Here is a 17112-nt window from a genome sequence, read left to right as displayed (position 1 = left end):
CCTGGTCATCTCATCATCAGCGACAGCAAGCCTCTCACCTGGCCCCTCTCTGGGTTTCATGGAAGGTGTGCCTCTGGGGGAAAGGTGGCTTGCTGCTCGGCGGCTCCGGGGGGAGGGGCTGGTACTTCTTCGGAAGCTTGACGGGTGGCCTGTGTGAAGAGTCAGAATGACATGGAAGCAACCTAGATGTTCATTGGCAGATGAATGGATAAGAAAGCTGTGGTACATATACACCACGGAATATTACTCAGCCATTAAAAAGAATGCATTTGAATCAGTTCTAATGAGGTGGATGAAACTGGAGCCCATTATACAGAGTGAAGTAAGTCAGAAAGAAAAAACACTAATACAGTATAGTAATACATATTTATGGAATTCAGAAAGATGGTAACAGTGACCCTATATGCAAGACAGCAAAAGAGACACAGATGTAAAGAACAGACTGTTGGACTCTGTGGGAGAAGGCGAGGGTGGGATGATTTGAGAGAATAGCATTGAAATGTCTATATTACCACATGTGAAATAGATCGCGAGTCCAGGTTCAATGCATGAGACAGGGTGCTCAGGGCTGGTGCACTGGGACGACCCTGAGGGATGGGATGGGGAGGGAGGTGGGAGGGGGATTCAGGATGGGGGATGCGTGTACACCCATGGCTGATTCATGTGAGTGTATGGCAAAAACTACTACAATACTGTAAAGTAATTAGCCTCCAATTGAAATAAATAAATTAATTAATTTAAAAAAAAGAAGAGTCAGAGTGAGGACCTGAGGTCTGCCATACAGATGGCTCCTCAGACCCGGAATTCAGACAGCCCTGCCTTCTGTGTCTGCTGCTTTGGGTTGGAAATGGCAGTTTGGGGGATGGCTCACTACCCGGAGCTTGGAAAGTCAGAATACTCATTCTAACGAGTCTCAGTCGCTCTCCCTGTAGCTTGCCCTCTGTTCTAGTTCTGTTTTTTTCCAGACTGTGATGTAATTTGCTACAGGCTGCATTAGGTCTATGCTAGCTGTTGACATTTTAGGCAGCCTGGGGTGAAACTATGATTGCAGCCTTTCATTTGCCCTGGATTGGAAAACCTGAGCTTTTGAATCTCTCCAACGAAATGGGACAATGTTCCAAAGCCAGTCGCTCACTCATTTATTCCCTCAGGCCCTCACTTGTTCACAGAGTGGGTCAGGCCCTGTTGGTGATGCTGGGGACACAGAGGGAGAAAAAGACACAGACCTTGGCTCATAAAGCTGCCCTCTGCGAGGGCAAAGAGAGGAGCGGTGAGAAGGTGGCCCACCAGGGTAGGAAGTGCTGTGATGGAGGTCCTCATGGGCCCAAGTAGGACAACCAAGTGGCCAACTCAGAGCCTGAGAAATCAAATCTGTAGGTTCCACCCACCCCCATATTTATATATACATATATGCATGTGTGTGCATGCTTAGTTGCTCAGTCGTGTCTGACTCTTTGTGACCCCGTGGACTGCAGCCCACCAGGCTCCGTGGGATTCTCCAGGCAAGAATATCAGAGTGGGTTGCCATTCCCTTCTCCAGGGGATCTTACCAACCCAGGGGTCGAGCCCGGGTCTTTTGCATTGCAGGAAGATTCTTTACCATCTGAGCCACCAGGAAAGCCCCATGTATATAAACATGTATATAAAATCCATGTACTTATGTATAAAACCATAAGTACTTATATGAATATGTACTTATATATTGTTGGTCCCTTGAAGGCATTTCTCAGGGCCAGGACTCTGGGAGACTTCTGTACTTAGAGGAGACAGAGACTTCTGTACTAAATGAAGGGAAAAAAACAGGAAGCAGGGAAGCAAGGCATTCATTAAAGATGGCTGCGTGAAGGGATATTGACTATATGACTGTGAATGAATGAATGATAAATGGATGAATGAGGCTTGTTTATTCTTGTTCATTGACCAACTCATTAGTTTTTCAGTGTCAGATGTCTGTGTATCTCTTTTCAAACTCTGGAACTAATCATGTCAGTATATTGTGAAACAAAATTCTCTTTTCAGTGTCTTACCGAGGAGGCGGTAAAGGAGTCTGCAAAAGGAAAGAGAACCAGAAATCACAGTTATTGTTCTTTGAGCAGAGCTCATGGTTAACAATTTTTTTTTTTTTTGTTTACAAACAAATAACAAAGCCCAACCAAATTTCTAGGGTATATTTTTCAAGTGCCATCTAAGCCTTCATACTGTCCATATTCCTATGCTTCTAAAACAAAGAGTGAGTAACAAATGCATTTTAATGCTTTTTCTTACCTTGTTTCCCTTTGTGGGTTTGTCTCCTAAAACATAAGAATGAACAGTAGTGAGTTTATGGAAAATGTCATCAAGTTACCTTTATATACGTTTAAATGGAAATCATTCCCATTTGAATAATTCTGGTGCAATGCCAATGAACATTTGTTGCCATCTTATGAGATACCCTTCACCATGCTAAATACTTTCGCTATGTGATCTCATTTAATCCTCGCCTTTGCTCTGGATGAAGAAACTGGAGCATGGGGAAGTTAAGTACCTCACCTCCAGTCCCCCAGTTAGTAAACGGTAGAATGAAGATCTCATCGCATGTGGTGTGACCCCTGAGGTCCCCTATTAACCATTAGCTGTTGATTAATATCCTTTTATATACGTAGTCATCTCATTCAAGTTCTTGCCACCCACTTTCATCAGGCATTTCTAAGAAGAGAAAAACTGTATCACAGAACATTTCAGATGAAAGGGTTTTCTAAGACCTCAGAATCCAATTACTTTATTTTATGAAAGACAAAACTAGGGAGGACAAATTGCCCAAGAACACCTGACCCTAGAAAAAGCCTGAATGGGGCCTGGAAAGGATTCTCCTGACTTGTATGTAGTCTTATGGGCTCCCGCAATGGCTCAGTGGTAAAGAATACACCTGCAATGCAGGAAACCCAGGTTCCACCCTTGGGTTGGGAAGATTCCCTGGAGGAAGAAATGGCAGTGTCCTGGAGAATCCCATGCACAGAGGAGCCTGTCCATGGGGTCGCAAAGAGTCAAACGACTGAACCCTCTCACTCTTAAGTAGTTTTATTTCCACAGCACAGTTCAGCTCAGACAATTATTGAGCTGCTACTCTGAGCTAAGCCCAGGGCCAAGCCCTGGAGATAAAGACAAACGCAACAGGATCCTTCCCCTCAAGGTGTTTCCAGTTGTTCTGTTTACAGGCCAAGTTCTAGGTTCTGGGGACATACTGGGGATGATGAGAGACACTGTCCCTGCTGCCATAGGCCTTATACCTAAAGGGTAGTCATGCATGGGAAACACTTCAGGAAGAGAAGGTTGTGGCATTGAAGGGACACGTGGGATGGGGTGTCAGAGAGAGCTCTTTGAGTGAACAATGTTCACTTATCTATAAAAATGGATGCGACTTGATAAATGCTGTTTTATAGAGGGTGAGAGGAGTCAGTGAGATGACTGCATCTTACCATGGCTGTTGTTCACTCAGTCGTGTCTGACTCTTTGTGACCCCATGGACTGCAGAACGCCAGGCTTCCCTGTCCTTCATCATCTCCCAGAGCTTGCTTAAATTCATGTCCATTGAGTCAGTGATGCCATTCAACCACTTTGTTCTCTGCTGACCCCTTTGCCTCCTGCTCTCAATCCTTCCCAGCATCAGAGTCTTTTCCAATGACTTGGCTCTTCGCATCAGGTGGCCAAAGTATTGGAGCTTCAGCATCAGTCCTTCCAATGAATATTCAGTGTTGATTTCCTTTAGGATGGACAGGTTGGATCTCCTTGCAGTCCAAGGGACTCTCAAGAGTCTTCTCCAACACCACAGTTCAAAAGCATCAATTCTTCAGCGTTCAGCCTTCTTTATGGTCCAACTCTCACATCCATACATGACTACTGGAAAAACCATAACTTTGACTATATTGACCTTTGTTGGCAAAGTAAAGTCTCTGCTTTTTAATATGCTATCTAGGTTTGTCATAACTTTTCTGCCAAAGAGTAAAGTGTCTTTTTTTTTTATATTAGAATGAAATTTATTTATTTATTTTTTCCATTTATTTTTATTAGTTGGAGGCTAATTACTTTACATCATTGCAGTGGTTTTTGTCATACATTGAAATGAATTAGCCATGGATTTACATGTAGTAAAGTGTCTTTTAATTTCATGGTTGCAGTCGCCATCTTCAGTGGTTTTGGAGCCCAAGAAAATAAAGTCTGTCACTGTTTCCCTTAAATCCCCATCTATTTGCCATGAATCAAGTATCTTATTATAGGAGACTTAAAACTCAACTTAGCACTGCCTGAATCTCCTTTCCTTATCTGTGAGATGACACAATTGGAATAAATCATTGTTTTAAAACTTTGCTATGAAGAGTCCCCTGGAGTCCTCCTGGGGACTCCCAAGGAAACTGTAAGGCTGAGAGGCTGGGTTTCTAGCTCATCATCCTTTGTCACTGTGGAGGCTCCACCTCGGTCCACTTCCCACTGGATCTCCTTTTGAGATTTCTTTTGGGAAAATTTCTTTTAGTCAAAAACAATACAACACAACACAACACAACACACAATGGTCTGGATGATTTTAAAGGTTCTTCTAGGCCTAATTGAGGGAGGGAGGAGTAGACTGAGATAAGTGGCTTCCTCTTCAGCCCAGCTCTTCTGAGAGGGCTCCATACCTCTCCAGAGAAGCCAGATAATGGATTTTATTTCACAGGCACTAGATCTATTGGTCTGACCTCCCCCATGACAATGGATTCCCCTTCCCAACAAAACTCAGACACCAAAAAAACAAGCAAACAAACAAAAAAACCCCCACACTACCTCATTGGACAAAATTACCATTTTCCTTATTGTGTTTTTTGAAAATGCATTTTAGATAGTATAGACTTCTCTGCATGAAATCAAATACTAATGCACTAATGGCAGACAAAATTTGCAGATGTTCCTAAACTGTAAAAATACAAAAATATGACCCAGGTTGTATTTCAACAACAGCAACAATCTAGTTAATGTTAAGTCATTGACTATTTTGATGAGATTACTAAAAACACTTAGGCCACAGGGTGCTTCTTTAAGGCACAAAATCAGAAAGCAGGAAATGAATATGCCCTCATTTTATTGTGTATTGGCTTCAGCAGCAGAGCTCCCTGAGAAACTATCTTATATCAGCTTATGCTGATGACTTTCCCTGTGAAGCTAGATGTCAGATGTCCAAGACACCTTTTTTCATACACTGTATCTATTGGGGATCAATTCAATTCACTGAAAAAAAAAGTTCAATAAGAAGACTGAATATGTGGAATTCAATAGGAACATTCCATTTATTGCTTCAGAGATATGCATCTCATTTGATTCAGTGATTGTGAATTTAGAAAAGGACATCTATCTTGCTTTTTTATTCATTTGTTTATTCTTGAGCCCCTAGTGTATGTCAGGCATGGATTCATTTTTAATAAATTTATTGATGTAGGTGTTGGGGAATATAATACCAGGAAAAAAAAGTTTCTATTGTCATGTAAACTCACATTCCAGTAGAAGGAGATAAAAAACAAACAAAAGTATATGATAGCAGGTGGTGATAAACACTACAAAGAAAAGTGAAGGTCGGGTGTGTGAGACGGGTGATGGGGTTACTGTTTTTCATGCAGATGCCAGATGACCTCTGTGGAGGGGCGATGACAATAGAAGCTTGCAGAAAGTGAAGGCACACACCATGTGAATACCTGGGCAAGCGTCCCTGACAGAGGGAGCAGCAAGTACAGAGGCCCTGGGGTGGGATGAGAACCAAAGAGTTCTACTCTCTGGGCTTCCCTGGTGGCTCAGATGGTGAAGAATCTGCTGGTAGCGGGAGACCTGGGTTCAATCCCTGCGTTTGGAAGATCCCCTGGGGGAGGGCATGGCAACCCACCCGAGTATTCTTGCCTGGAGAATCCCCATGGACAGAGGAGCATGGCAGGCTGTCATCCGTGGGGTCTCAAAGAGTCGGGCATGACTGAGTGACTGAGCACAGCACACAGCACTCTCCAGGCAGCGGTGGTGGAGGTGAGAACGTGCCCGGGGTCACACGGGGTCCTTTAGGCTGTGATGAGAACTTGGCCTTAACCATGGTGCATCTGTTCTGTATGGGCCTCCCCTGGTGGCTCAACGGTCAAGAATCCGCCTGCAGTGCAGGAGATGCAGGAGAACCGAGTTCGGTTCCTGGGTCAGGAAGGTCCCCTGGAGTAGGAAATGGCAACCCACTCCAGAATTCCTGTCTGGAAAATTCCATGGACAGAGGAGCCTGGTGGGCTATAGTTTATAGGGTTCCAAAGAGTCAGACCCAACTGAGCACACACATACTGTGCGTGATACACGCATCTTTCCTGTACTCTGTCTGTAAGCTGTGTACCCTGATTACAGTGGAAGTTTTCCCTGGCATCAGTGAGTATCCTCCTCATTTAAAAAACATGTGTATGCGGAGCTACTGCATGGTATAGTAATTCCTCTCCTGGGTGTATATTCTGGGCTTCCCAGGTGGTGCTAGTGGTCAAGAACCCACCTGCCAATGCAGGAAGATGAGAGAGGGACCCAAGATCGATTCCTGGGTTGGGAAGATCCCCTAGAGAAGGAAATGGCAGCCCAGTCCACTATTCTTGCCTGGAGAATCCCCTGGACAGAGGAGCCTGGCAGGCTATAGTCCCTGGGGTTGCAAAGAGTTCGACATGATATACTAAAGAGAAAGGCAAGCATACACCCATACCAAAACCTGTACATGAATTTTCAGAACAGTACTATCATAAAAGTCAAAAGGTAAAATCCATCCTAATGTTTATTAACTGATGAAAGAGTAAGCAACATGGCGAAAGGATAAATAACTATATCTATACTAAGGACTATGATTTGGCAATAAAAAGGACTAAAGTACATGTTACATGTTAAAACATGTTACACGTTACAACATGTTACACGTTACAACATAGATGATCTTCTAAAACATGCTCATTGAAGGAAGCCAAAAGACTATGTATTACATGATTTCATTTATATTTTAAAAACCTACGATAGGCAAAGCCATAGAGACAGCAAGTATATTAGTGGTTTCTTGGGAAAGGGGAAGGTTTGGGGAGCAACTTTTAATGAACAGGTTTTTGTTGGGGGGAGATACATTTTTCTAAACTTAGATTGTGGCCATTTGTTGCAGAATTCTGTGAACATACTAACGTCATTGAATTGCGTACTTTATCCTTTAAAATTTTTATTTTTTTAATTCTTTTGGCATGCTGGATCTTAGTTCCCCCACCAGGGATTGAACCCATGCCCCCTGGAGTGGAAGCTCGGAACCTTAACCACTGGACCACCAGCAAAGTCCATCTGTTTTTAGAGTCAGCCTGTCTCTCTCTTTAACAAAAATATTTATTATATTTATTTGGCTGTGCCAGGTCTTAGTTGTGGTGTGCGGGATCTTCAGTCTTTGTTGTGACATGTGGGATCTAGCCCCATGACCAGGAATTGAACCTGGACTCCCTGCATTGAGAGTCTTAGCCACTGGACCACCAGGGAAATCTCTGAATTGTAAACTTTATTTTTTATTGTAGTGGTTTTTGTCATACATTGACATGAATCAGCCATGGATGTAAACTTTAGTGAATTTTACAGTATGTGAACTGTATCTCAATAAAGACATTTAGAAAATTCAAAAAATAAAAAAGAATAAAAAATGTGTGTATGATATCATATGCAACAACAAAAATCCTGAGGGCTTCAGCTATATCAAATATGTCTAATAGCAGTAATTTATGCCATGGGTTTCTCTTATTTATTGCTTAGATAACTGAAATGTTACAAATTAATAGGTAGAAATGAACTTCAGGGACTGCACAAGTGAGAAGACTAGATCAAAAAGATGAAATACCTCATCCGTGTGTCATATAGCTTTGATAATAATTCAGATAAAATGCAGGCATCTTTTTTTGCGGAGGCATAGGAATTGTTTAAGAAGTAATAACAACTCAGGTATACACTGGAAGAGGATGAGATTTGGAGCTGGACTTCTTGAGTTTGCATTTTGATTGTGCTACTTACTATTGGTGGGGTCATAACAGGTGCTCAAAAAATACTTATGACATAAACAAATGGATTGAGAAACAGTTGCAATTTTTATTCTGGAAAAGTGAGACTTGGTTACTCAGACTTCATGGGAACTCATGTGTGGAGTAAATGAGTTAATGCACTTCAAGTAATGACTTTTATTGCATAACAATAAACAAATATTCCATAATTGTTAGAAAATTATTGCATAATGGAAAATTACAGGGAAAGTGGCAATCTACCTTCCTGATGAGGTACACAAATAACTCAAATGCTACAAAAAGTTCCCTGTCACATCAGAAGACCTGAACAGGTGTTCTTTGGGGTCTTTTCCCATCTTGAAATTCAACCAAGCAGTTTTCTCTAGGAGGAGGCTGGCATGCTCGCCATCTGGTGGCTGCATATGTAATTAGCAACATCTGCTCGACTGTCATTTTGCTCCTGAGTTTGCGACAAGATAAAACTCACTTCCGCTGCAAAATGTATTGCTTCTTGAGAGACCATGTAGACAGCTGAACACAGCATGGTGGTAGAATCTATTGGACCCAGTTTGATTATCTCCATAATTTATTAGAGTGGAATCATGAAGTTGTCAACCTCACAGGGGTCGTGAAGTTGAAGCAAAGCCTCTGGAAGAAGACGTTACTTCGCCTACAAAGGTCCATCTAGTCAAAGCTATGGTTTTTCCAGTGGTTATGTACGGATGTGAGAGTTGGACTATAAAGGCTGAGTGCTGAAGAACTGATGGCTTTGAACTTGGTGCTGGAGAAGACTCCTGAGAGTCCCTTGGACTGCAAGGAGATCAAACCAGTATATTCACTGGAAGGACTGATGCTGAAATTGAAGCTCCAATACTTTGACCACCTGATGTGAAGCACTGACTCATTGGAAAAGACCCTGATGCTGGGAAAGATTGAAGGCAGGAGGAGAAGGGGATGATAGAGCATGAGATGGCTGAATGGCATCACTGACTCGGTAGACATGAGTTTGAGCAAACTCTGGAGGGTGGGGAAGGACAGGGATGCCTGGCGTGCAGCAGTCCATGGGGTTGCAAAGAGTCAGACCTGACTGAGCGACTGAACAACAACTGGGAGAAGAAGAAAGTATTGTGAGACTTGTTTGTCCATTTTGGGGCAGGGGTGGTGTGTCTGGTGGCGTTTTTGAGAGCTGGTTGTTGAATTTTCAGGATTCTGCAATGCAGGTGTTAAACACAGCCATTATTAAAAAATAATTATATAAATGTACACTGAACTTATGAAAAAGGTAGCATATGCTCAAAACTCATGACTTTCTGATTATTCTACCACATCTATCTATGCTGTTGAAGTTCTTTACTTCTATCGTGTCTAATGTGTAAATCACTAAATATGGCATGTCTTCCCATCTTCACCGATCATCTTCAGTGATCCTGAAATCTGCCATAGCAGGCGTATTTGCACCACGGAAACTGACGGAAGCTACAAATCAGGGTTTGCTCTATTGTTTGGTATTCTCATCTGTGATGTAAATGGTTGGACAAGAAGATAGAGATTCAAGAATTTGTTTCTTGATGGAAGGGACAATGACACAGATGAGATCTTTGAAATCATACAAGTTGGGTTCTAATCCCACCTCACCCCCATCACTTACTGAGTAATCTTGGGAGAATTATTTAAATGTCCTGGGCTTATTTTAATGTCTATAAAGCACAGATCATGAAGTGTAGTTCCTTGGATGGTTAAGAGTAAATAAAAGGCACTTGTTTTCAATTAGCTCCTACTCATTTTGTGTTAAATATATGTAATACCCTTTGTTTATAAAATATGGTCATGACAATCAACACTTTTGGAAACAAAGCATCAGTGTAATATTATGTAATTAAAACATAGACTCTGGAAAAAAATGGATAAAACCTGGCAGTATTTATGATGTCTCAGAGTTTTATAACATTAATACATGAAAGTGAACCACTGGAATTTCATGTCCTGATGATTAATTGCAGGAGCATCCAAAGAAGAAACGATCCAAGTGGCTAGTGTATATTTCACAAGGCCTATTCTGAGAAACATTTTTGAGTTTTTTGAGAAAGTCTGTGGAAACTTTCAGAAATTAATTTCAGCAGTAAATTGCTGAAACCACTCTTGGGGTTGAGTAGGGAGGGATTAGGTTAGGCAAAGTCTGGGATATGGGAGGGACCTGCTGACTTTAATAGCTCGTCATAATGTTGGAAAGTGCAGTTTCTTAGGAACATCCATGTCAACAGCTGCACCATGGGGCTTAGTAATGGGTGTGGGATAGAAGTCTCTTTCTAAACGAGCCTGGGAGACATCTTTTTGGCTGACATCAGTGTCTCAGGGAGTGGAGGCAAGGTGGGTAGGCAGGGTGAAGGGAAGGACCAAGGCTTCAGAGGCGATGGGGTGTGTGAGCAGTGGAATGGGTGGATTTGTATGTATGAACCATATCCATGGATTCACAAAAAGCTAGAGGCCATTGTGTTCTACCATCTTTCTACAGATGGGATATTAAGGGCCAGTGTGTGTGTGTGCTCAATCACCTGATCATGTCCTACTCTTCACGACACCATGGACAGTAGCCTGCCAGGCTCCTCATCCTTGGAATTTTCTAGGCAAGAATACTGGAGCGGGTTGCCATTTCCTACTCTAGGGGACCTTCCCAACCCAGGGATCGAAACTGCATCTCTCGCATCTCCTGCATTGGCAGGTGGATTCTTTACCACTGTGCCACCTGGGAAGCCCCAGGAAAATCAGTTGCCTAGATTTATAACTAAGCAGGACCTTATGGGACCTTCCACCATATCCTCTGCTTTAGCTCCTCTCTGAAGGCCCTAGATAGCAGTATTTGATGCATATTTCCTGAGTTGTTTTACAGATGCTAAAACCCCCACCAAAGAGAGGATGTTAACTGATGACTGTGAGCACAGAGCCGAGGCTTCCTCAGCACTGATCATGTGAACCCTTGTGACACCACCCTGTTCCCCCATGTACACTGTTGCCCACCTCCCTCACCTGGCTTTTGAAAATGCTTTGCCAAAACCCTTCGGGGAGCTCAGGGTTTTTTTAGATCGTGAGCCACCCAACTCCTTTCATGGCCCTTCAATAAACCTTTCTCTGCTCCAAACGCCACCCTTTCGGTTTGCTTGGCCTCACTGTGCGTTGAGCACGTGAACTTACACTAACAAGTTCCCATCACAAACAGAGATGGTACCAGAAGCAGTTGGGTTTCTTGGCTTGCCCCTTCCAGGCCTCCACATAATGGGAACTCGTGGCTAAGCATCACAGACTGATCTCTTGGTGGTCCTGTGACCCCCGACAATGCTTATCTGATACACTTTTATTAACATGGGCTAAATTTTAGAGTTACTGTAGAGTTTACTATGCATCCAGTGTGTGCTCAGCACGGCGCTATGTGTTTGCTGCAGGAAAACAATGTTCAGTCAGGTCTGATGTTTAAAGTTAAGCAACTTATTTTTATATTCATCGGTAACAGATTTATTGTGTTTGCTCAGCACCAGACTAGATAAAGCATGGTTTCAGCCTACACAGAGAGGCAGGGGGATCTTCCAGGGCAGGGAGAAGGGCAAGAATAAGTGAAGGAGGAAAAATTGTGAGAGTCATTTGTTCGGTCCAGTATCCCTTTGTCGAGGGTCCATCATGTGTCAACAACTGTGCTATAGGATTTGTATCAGTACCTTACGAGAGACAGGTATCTTACGGATGTAAGAGCATTTCTTCCCTTTTAGAGATACGGAAACTTTGAGAGGTTAAGCTCTTTGTCGATACTTGTGAAGTCATAAAACTGGGGTTTGAACCCAGGAGTCCTTGTCCCCAGATCCAACCTTCATGCAACCACATTTTGGCTGCTACTGCATTTCAGACGTAATATTTGACCTTCCCTGAGGTCACTGCCTCACACCTCAGCTCTATGTCCCCTGCTATGTGAATCAGTCCTGGGACTCACAGTTCTCCTGTTGGGGCACAATTAAGTATTGTTTCGAGTTCCCACAGGAGAGACCTGCCAGACTGCGGGCTCCTTGTGGTCTAAGGTCTTCTGTACCCTGGCACAAAGTGATTTTTGAATAAAGTGGACTTCTACCCTGGTAGTTATCACATGGTGGTGTAAGTGCTTTGTGTTTTAGCTCTTCTATTTGTGGCTTCTTTACTGCTCTCTATTGAAATGTGTGTTTGCTACATGAGTGGTTATCTAACACTTTTCTTTTTCTCTGTGTGACGGTAAGACAAAATATTGTCCTGCAGTTCAACATCTATAACATTACAACATCTATAACATTAGCTTTGAACTGATCTTGTATCAATGTGTCTATCACTATTTTTTTTTTTTTTTGCGCCTGAACAGGAACATGACTTCTATCACTTTTGAGCCACTGTTTGTGTCTGAAATAAACTTGAATCTAAAATGGTAGGAGGATAATCTTAAATTTATTTCTGACTGTTTCTAGGTCTGTGGCCTAAAGCTTGTGATTTTTGTTAAGGATGTAATCTACAGGAAGGCAAATTCCATCCTTTTTGTGATGTTTTGGGTCGCCGTGTTCTGCCACTAGAGGACAGTATCACCCATCACTTCCTGTCTTTTGTGCTAAAACCTTGCACAGTCTGTGCTAAGTGCTGTGCTGAGTTACTTCAGCTGTGTCCAACCCTGCTCATCCCTGCGGACCGTAGCCTTTCAGGCTCCTGTCTCCATGGGATTCTCCAGGCAAGGATGCTGGAGTTTGGTGAGTGAGAAATCATTTAGGGAGTTTGCAGAAAAAGTGTTAGATGCTAGCAACTATAGTAAAACCCTGGAAACATTGCCATGTTGCCAAGAGACTGGACTCTGGTCGAGGGTCAGACTGCTTGCTCTGTGACCTTATGTGAGCTCCTTCCCTTGCGCGGCCTCTTGGCATAAGGTGAGGGGGTAGATCCCGATTAACTCAAAACTCTTTGGCGTCTAAATTTGACAAAAAGCAAACTGGTAGAAAGGTCTTTTGATGGCATTATATGGAATTCTATTGTACTTCTTTTTAACCAAACTCATGTTTCTGGATATACAGGTTCGGCCACCTGGTGTGTAATTCCCTCTTTCTTTTCATGGATAGTTTATCGTATTTTGTTATAAATTCATTCTTATATATGATGTGCTTCTCACCTCTAAGGAAATTGGTTTAGAGTTTGTGCTTGGTTCACATGGAAGGCAAAGAAAAACTCACTTTAGCCTCCTTTCTGCTCAGCATTAAGAAGCTAAACCACTTAGAGTTGACCTGAGCTGTTGTGCAGCAGAAATCAACACAACATTGTAAAGCAATTATCCTCCAATTTAAAAAAAGGAAAAAAAAAAAAAAGAGAGAGAAGCTAAGCCACAACCACTTTTGAATATTACAGCTATCCTCATCTAAAAAGAGAGTTTCTTTTTGCATCTATGGCTAATGCTAATTAATGGTTCATCACAAGCCCCTGAGAAGGGAATGGCTACCCACTCCAGTATTTGTGCCAGGAAAAATTCAGGGGCAGGGGAGCTTGGTGGGGTGCAGTCCATGGGGTCACAAAGGGTCAAACACGACTAAGTGGCTAACACTTTCACAACCAACTTACACTATATGAATACTTTGCCCCCAAATAAACCTTTATCCATTTTTAGGAATGAATAAAAGAAGCCAAGCTTCAGGGAAGATAAGTTCTTGAAATCTGACAGTTTCCAGATAATGTCAGAATATGATTGCAAGAAAAATAATATGAAATGTACATTAACATAAATCTATAACTGCTCAACTTGATGAAAAATATCACCATAAAACTCTGCCATGACTGAACCACCCAATATGTTTTTCTCTATGACATTTTGTGAGAATGAATAAATTATCTGAGAATGTGTTTGCATCAAACATACAGAATTTTGTAATAAACACATAAATCATTCAAGCATTTTCCAGAAAGTTGCCTGATCCAAAAAACAGGGATATTCATATTACTTTTCTCCCTTCCAGCTTCTTTCTCAGTACAGTCCCTTAGAGCTCTGGATAGTAATATAAACCCATCAATTATGGAAGTGTAGGAAGAGAAGACACAAAGAAAATTACTCTCATTGAAGAAGTTTTCCATGCAACTTACAAGCTGAACTTCTGTGAGCTTTGTTTTCACCGAGGTCCCCTCTGCAGTCTACACTGGGGTCTACTTTTAAAAGGGGCTTCCCAGGTGGTGCTGGTGGTAAAGGGCCCACCTGCCGATGCAGGAGACGTAAGAGCCGTGAATTCGATCCCTGGGAAGAGGGCATGGCAACCCACTCCAGTCTTCTTGCCTGGAGAATCCCAAGGACAGAGGAGCCTGGTGGGCTACAGCCCATGGGGTCATAAAGAGTCGGATATGACTGAAGCGACTTAGCACGCATGCACTAGTTTTACAAAAACAGCCATATTTTTCAGCCATGGTACCCGGATATCAGCCATCATCCTCTATAAAACTGGCCGGACTAACTTAACTCTGAAAGATGTGGTCTTGTTGTACTCCTTGAGGGATTGCTTTACTGTTTTCTTACTTGGGGCAATTGATTTTCATGAAAAAGCAGGCTCTCCCTTTTTGAATAGACTGCCAGGAAGATCGAGGCAAACTAGTAGTTTAAATTTAATAGAATGCAATGACTTGTGTCTGAGAATCCCGAATTGCATCTTTACCTTTGTCTGTCTCCATATTTCCTACAGTTTAAAACTTTTTCTGCTACACCATGCAGGTTTTTGTTAACTACTCCAACATTTGTGAGCTAAGGTGAAGTATAAGTAAATAGATGAATGCATAGTCGTGATTTGTGATTTATAATGAGAAATATATATTTGATCTTCATCTCTGTGTCTGGCACAGAACTCCTAAATCCTTTGGAATTTCCTAAGTGATGAGAGCTATCTAGGTGTCTTTTGTAATGTTAAGGAGATGACTTTCAGATCCTACCTAAGGATGGGAGTTGGTTGCCAGTGGAGTTGACCATGTGATTGGAGGGCTGAAATTTACAGTCCCCCAAATCTAAACCTACCCTCACTCCAGGAAGGGGGAGTGGCTTGAGATTGAGTTCAGTCGCCAACAGCCAATGATGTAGTCAACTGTGCCTACATAATGAAGCCTCCACAAACTCCCAAGAGTTTGGAGCTTCCAAGTTGGGGAACACACAGAAATTCAAGAATCATGGAAGCTCCCTGCCTTTTCCCAATATCTCCCTTCTGTGCCTCTTCCATCTTACTGTTCCTGGGTTATATCCTTTTATTGATACATTGGCAATTTAGTAAGTAAAATGTTTCTCTGAGTTTTGTCAGCCACTCTAACAAATTAATTGAACCCAAGGAAGGGGTGGATGGAAGCTTCAATCTATAGAAGCACAGGTGACAATCTGGGTTCATGACAGCATCTGCAGTGGTGAGGTGTGGTCTGGTAGGAGGGAACCCTTCACTTGTTCATCTGATGCTGTTTCTGGGTGGACAGTGTCAGAACTGGATCAAATTGTAGGACACCCAGCTGGAGTCTAGAGAATTGCTTGATGACGTGTGGGTAGGTGGGGGAAGTGCCCCCTGTGCATGCTGGAATTGGTATTAGAACCATCTGCATTGTCACACAGACATATTAATATATGTAGCTGCTGCTGCTGCTAAGTCGCTTCAGTCATGTCCGACTCCGTGCGACCCTATAGACAGCAGCCCACCAGGTTCCTCCGGCCCCGGGATTCTCCAGGCTAGAATACTGGAGTGGGTTGCCATTTCCTTCTGCAATGCATGCATGCGACCCCCTAGATGGCAGCCTGCCAGGCCCCTCCGTAGAACGGTGGTCAAAGAAGATTCTGCTGTCAAAGAAATGAAGCTCCATGTCTACAGTGGACTATTAAAAAAGAGAAGAACTGTGAAACCCATTTCTTACCTTACTCCCCGGACTCATTTCTCCATAAATGGCTATGAAGGTTCTACTATGACTTAGGACCTCTGTATATAGCACACGATTATGGTCTGCCTTGGGGTCCCTCTGTGCTCTGTGCTCTGAGCCCTTTCTCTGTCAAGAAGCAGGAAAAAACTTCTATATAATTCATGGGATCTTCTAAGGGCTAATGATATTAGTACATCTGTTACTGAAGGAAAGCTGTAAATCAAGTGCTGTGTACATCAAACGCATTTCCATGTTCAAGGACTCAACAGCCACTGATAGAAAAGCTTCCCTATTTGGGATGGTTTAAAGGGGTCTAGAGGGCAGATAGACAGGGATCAGTCTGGTTATGGAAGATGGAGAGGAGAGATGGGTCAGGAAACAGCCCTTGTCCCCTGCGTCTGCTTATGCAATCCAACGGAAGAGTCATAAAAACCCTGGCGATTTCACATTTCTAGAAGAGGAAAGTAACGGCTCAGAAGGTTAGGTGCCTCACTTAAGGTCACACAGCCAGGGGAAGGCAGAGCCCGGGCGTCAGCTACTCTCGTTGCTCCTTCCGCCTTGCTTCCCTTTGTGGGCATCTGCTCTTGGGCCTCCAGGTCCACCGTTCGTCTGGTCCCCTCTGCTCCACCTTCTCTCGGTCCTGGGGGACCAACCAGGACAGGCAGCCAGGCCCTGTGGTTTCTGGTTGGGTGCAGCCATTGGGAAGTCCCAGCAGGAGACCAGAGGAAGTTTGGAGGGGGAGGTTGGGGCGTGTATTCCATTCATTCCCACCCTGGGAGGTCCACATGGGCTGGGAAAGGAAAGGAAAGTAAGGAAAGTGAAGTCGCTCAGTCGTGTCCGACTCTTTGCGGCCCCATGGACTGTAGCCTCCCAGGTCCCTCTGTCCATGGGATTTTCCAGGCAAGAGTACTGGGGTGGGTTGCCATTTCCTTCTCCAGGGGATCTTCCTGACCCGGGGGTCAAACCTGGACCTCCCGGCACTTTACCCTCTGGGCCACCAGGGAAGCTCACATGAGCTGGTGACGTCCCTCAAAAACGGTCACTGCTCCTCTCAAGGTGATGAGCACCTTCTCGTTTTCTGTGGCTGTCCCCTCATCTCCGGGTTGGGGAGTGGTGATAATGCCACTGCTGTTGGCCCTAGTGTCTGCATCATCCCACATTCTTCCCCAACACCTCACAT

The 17112-nt window shown here is 43.3% G+C and overlaps 1 protein-coding gene across 1 annotated transcript in view; it reads right to left on the bottom strand.

The window, feature by feature from the left end:
- The window catches only part of CLNK (cytokine dependent hematopoietic cell linker), a 204393-nt gene that overhangs the window by 54674 nt on the left and 132607 nt on the right, over nt 1-17112 (bottom strand). The window contains exons 9-11 of the mRNA XM_070458116.1: nt 2266-2291; nt 2028-2047; nt 39-149 (exon numbers count right to left, since the gene is read on the bottom strand). Of these exons, the coding sequence (XP_070314217.1) occupies nt 39-149; nt 2028-2047; nt 2266-2291 (157 nt within the window). The remainder of the gene's footprint in view (nt 1-38; nt 150-2027; nt 2048-2265; nt 2292-17112) is intronic.

This window comes from Odocoileus virginianus, chromosome 29 (genome assembly GCF_023699985.2).
Source record: "Odocoileus virginianus isolate 20LAN1187 ecotype Illinois chromosome 29, Ovbor_1.2, whole genome shotgun sequence".
Lineage (NCBI taxonomy): Eukaryota > Metazoa > Chordata > Mammalia > Artiodactyla > Cervidae > Odocoileus > Odocoileus virginianus.
The sequence above is the reverse complement of the archived record's forward strand: the minus strand, read 5'-3'. Positions and strand labels throughout refer to the sequence as shown.